We start from the raw sequence: 4,331 nt of genomic DNA, 5'->3' as shown, positions 1-4,331 counted from the left end.
ATTTCCCGAACTGCTAGCCCAAAATCATGAATATTTTTTGAATTCAAGAACATTTTTTTGGAAATTTACGTACATTTTTTTCATAATCATAGTCATCTCTTGTATCCACGAACATTTTTTAATTTCACGAATTGTTTCAAAATTGTGAACATTGTTTGAATTTGCGAACATTTTTGGATTCACATACATTTCTTCAATATCACAAACATGTTTTGAAACTGCAAACATTTAATTATTTCCTGAACAATTAATCCAAAACCATGAACATTTTTTGAATTCATGAATATTTTTTGGATTTGCCAATACTTTTTCCATTATCACAAACATTTTTCTGATTACAAGAACATTTTATTATTTCCCGAATAGTTTTCCAGAATCAAGAACATTTTTTGAATTTACGAACATTTTTTTGAATACCTGAATATTTTTCTCATAATTACAAAGATTTTTGTATTCATGATTTTTTTTATTCCTGAAGATTTTTACAAAATCATGAATATTTTTTGGATTCACGGACATATTTTTCTTTTTTTTGAAATCACTAGCATTTTCCGAATCCGTGAATATTTTATGATTTCGTGAATAGTTTTTCAAAATCATGAGTATTTTTTTAATTCACGAACCAAGCTCTATTTGAACATTTCCTGAGCTAGCCAGCACGGGGCCCATGAGAACCATTAGGTCCGCCATCTCTAGTTAGCTACTGACAGGCCGGTGGCTGGTGGTTGCTTTCGGGTACCGTTCGACGGTCACCCTTGGTGTACCATTGGCAGCCGGTTAGAAAGCTCCTAGGCATGTCAGCACTGTGTCGTTGGTTTGTCAAGCTTGGTGTTACCTATTCCAGCATGCGCCGATGTAATCAAAGTTGTTCGTCACAGTGATGTCCTATGAGTGCACATTGCTTTGTAGTAAATTCGCAGTAAGGTTTATCGATCCCATAGGTAGGAATAGGAAGGCACAACAAACCCGGCAACTTGTTGTCACTTGCGCAGTTCCGTATGGACCCAAACCAAAGTTTAAAAATAGTATACTATAGTCGGTTGTTAGGAGAAACAGATTAAACATGAGTTTTACTAATCTACGAACAGAAAAGTAAAGCCAGGAATGAAAAAGATACTAAGTTAGTAGAGAACGTGCTTGAGTAGTAAAGCATCCTCGAGGATTCCAAAATCATCATACTAATATGAACTATTGTATCTCTAATCCACTCTTCAAGTGCATAAGTGGGCGATCCCGGTACAGAATAGGTTCTGCTATAGGTAGACTCCACACCACATATGCCACCAACCATACAATTAATTCTAGAAGGGTCTAGTTCGTTTTAGGGGCTGGATAAGATGGCATTGGATGTTAGTTTTCATGTGAAACAAATGTTGTGCCATTCAAGGTCTTGAGTCAAAAGTTATGTAAGCTCCCATGCAAATTATTCAGGAATTAATTACAGAATGAGGCTCAACAAGTTTGCTCCTACTATTGATTGGGACTCACAAATTAATCCTTCATTTTGAGTTATTTTCACACCTAACAAGTACGTGCCTCTAAGTACTCCCGGTCTGTTACATGTGAGGGGGATGAGATTCCTGAGTTTAAGTCTGTAAATAATCGGTGAGGTTGTGTGTGTTGTGTTGTGAGCACTATTTTCCATTGAGTATTAGGTCATGTGTGTGGATTAGAGGGCATGTCGTTAGTCCATATAGGGTCATTGTGGTCCTATCTTGTGATTCTACCTAGGTTCCAATATATTTGAGAGTGTTTCCTGCTGAGCTTTGTAACTCAAAATAGTTGTTGCTAGTTGTGAGTTGTTTTGGTATCATGAAAGATTGTTCCAGCAGTGTCCCGCATCAAAACACATGGCGGTGACCAAGCCGAACATGGCGTAGCAGATGCTCTCTGCCGCATGGACCACACTGTTGTGCTGCTCTACTCGGCGAGGTTGACAGTGAGATTGCAGAGCGCTTGGCGCCGCGCAAGCACGTGCCATTGGAGCCGCACTGGGTGGAGGACGGATGGCACGCCCGTGCTAGCCTTAGGGCGTCGAGGTGATGTTCTGGTGTCAGCGACTAGATGGAGCAGGAGAGAAGGACGTGGAGCGGTTGGAGAAGGAACCGCCACAATGCACTAGAAGGAGGTGCACCGTCTTGCCCATGCCAGTGGGCGCGCTCTTGGGGAAAGTTGCTAGCTCACGTGTGTGAGCTCAAGCCGCAGACCGCGGCACCCACGCACATTATGTGTCTAGCGAGGATCGCGCCATTGCGTAGAACAAGGCTACGACGGGCGCGTCGTCGTGGGCGTGGGCTTGGCGCTGGTGGAAGACAAGATAGGTCGGGAGCATGCGGCCGTGCACGAAGAGGATGATTGCCGGCGACATTTTAGAGATAGAGAGAGGAGAAGTAGGGGAAAAGACTAGTCAAAGTGTCCATGTGGCTGGATGCAAAAAAAATGTCCATGTGGGCTTTTTTGCAAAACCAGCTCCTGACGAGCGGGATCCACTGTTAGGAAGTGTGTGCTGAAAACGCTCTAATCCGCCGATTACTTGTTTACGCAGATGATTATATGGGTCCTGATGTGGCAGTAATAGCAGAATGCATTCAGCCCGCTATGGATTTCGCTAGTTTTGACTAAGGTTATTGTTGCAGAGAAGCTAATGTGGTTGTTGCTGATAGCTTAGCTAAATTTTCTTGTGTTTCTAACTCGTCTGAACTCTGTGACTTTACTATCCTCGACTTTATTCTTCCCCACATTGTAAACGATATGTCAATTGTTTGAGGAATAAAATGTATGATGTTCAAAAAAAGAAAGAAAACTCGACGGTAACCAACGATAGCCGAAATGAACCAAGATTGCAATCTGTGTATGTGGGCGAGCAAGCGAGTGCATCGCATGGATGGGAGGTTATCCACATGGGAGGATAAGATATGCCATGCGGCGGCACCGCAGTGGCCGGCACAAATCACCCACTTGGCTGGAGATAGATAATCCGCCTATCTCCGCTCGCCATCCCGACCAGGGCCGGTTGCACCTTATTTCGCCTTACACCTCGCCATCGACTCACATACTTTTGCTGGCCGGCCGGAGCCACACGACCACAAGGAAGGAGCTAAGCTAGCACCGACAAACAGCCCTTGCTGCCGTCCCGATGGCAAGCACCAACATGGCGTCGGCCACCTCCAGATTCATGCTGGCGGCGGGCATCCCCAGCGGCACCAACGGCGGCGTGAGCAGCCGCGTCAGCTTCGTCCCCTCCAACCGACTGGGCTTGAAGCTCGTGGCCCGCGCCGAGGAGGAGCCCACTGCCGCCGCGCCGGCGGAACCAGCACCGGCCGCGGAGGAGAAACCGGACGCCACCGTGGCCACCAAGGAGCCCGCCAAAGCCAAGCCGCCGCCGAGGGGACCCAAGAGGGGAACCAAGGTACGTCAGTACACTCCATTGTTAGCATCTCTGTGAAGCGGCTGGGGCAATCGTGGCTCAACTCTTGCCTGAAATGAAATATGATCAGGTGAAGATTCTGAGGAGGGAGTCCTACTGGTACAACGGGACCGGATCCGTCGTCACGGTTGATCAGGTAACCAACGGGCTTGTCCCCTCCAATCTTCACTTCTTGCAAATGCAATGGAATGCTTCTGTTAGTGAACTCGATCACCAAATACTGATGGATGGCGCGTGTAGGATCCCAACACCCGTTACCCGGTGGTGGTGCGTTTCGCCAAGGTGAACTACGCCGGCGTGTCGACCAACAACTACGCCCTGGACGAGATCAAGGAGGTTGCTGCTTAAACGATCGAAGCTGCCGCGTGTGCTCCATCCAATGTTTGTATCAGTAGCTCGTCAAGTGACGATGTGAATGTTAGCCTCTCACAAACCTTATGTGTAATACCTCTGCGATTATATGTATTTGCCTGCTTCCTCATGGACCTAATAATCTCCTCCTGTTGCTTAAGATGATTGCATTCTTGCTCACTTTTGTACAAAAGATCGGTTGTTCATGTTACCGGAAGGCTACACAGAGCAATACAGCATGCACAGAACAACAAGGTTCACAAAGACATATCCAGTCGATTATTGATTTATTTTTAGTCAAGATTGGACATTATTGATCAAATCGGTTACATCTCTAACGGATCCCCTACGATCCTTTAGTGGAGGTGCAATCCTTTAGTGGACGACAAATTATCCTCCTCGGCCTGAAAACTTCGGCCAAGTATCTCAAATATACTCGACCGAGGCCGGGCGGAGTAAAATTTTCTTTTACCCTTTCTCCCGCCCGAGCGGCTATCCTGTCGCCGTTTCCCCCTACTCGCCGCAGTCACCACCAATGCCCCCGATTCCGGAT

The 4,331-nt window shown here is 46.1% G+C and overlaps 1 protein-coding gene across 1 annotated transcript; it reads left to right on the top strand.

Annotated features, from left to right (window-relative positions):
- Window positions 1-2,997: 2,997 nt before the first annotated feature.
- LOC125511220 (photosystem I reaction center subunit IV, chloroplastic) lies at window positions 2,998-3,938 on the top strand. The gene is made up of 3 exons (XM_048676542.1): window positions 2,998-3,409; window positions 3,498-3,563; window positions 3,668-3,938. The coding sequence occupies exons 1-3, from the start codon at window positions 3,137-3,139 to the stop codon at window positions 3,773-3,775; spliced, it is 447 nt and encodes a 148-aa protein (XP_048532499.1). The 5' UTR covers window positions 2,998-3,136; the 3' UTR covers window positions 3,776-3,938.
- The last annotated feature ends 393 nt before the right edge of the window (window positions 3,939-4,331 follow it).

The sequence above is a fragment of the Triticum urartu genome, chromosome 5 (assembly GCF_003073215.2).
Source record: "Triticum urartu cultivar G1812 chromosome 5, Tu2.1, whole genome shotgun sequence".
NCBI lineage: Eukaryota > Viridiplantae > Streptophyta > Magnoliopsida > Poales > Poaceae > Triticum > Triticum urartu.
Note: the sequence above shows the minus strand (reverse complement) of the source record. Positions and strands in the feature narration are given on the sequence as shown.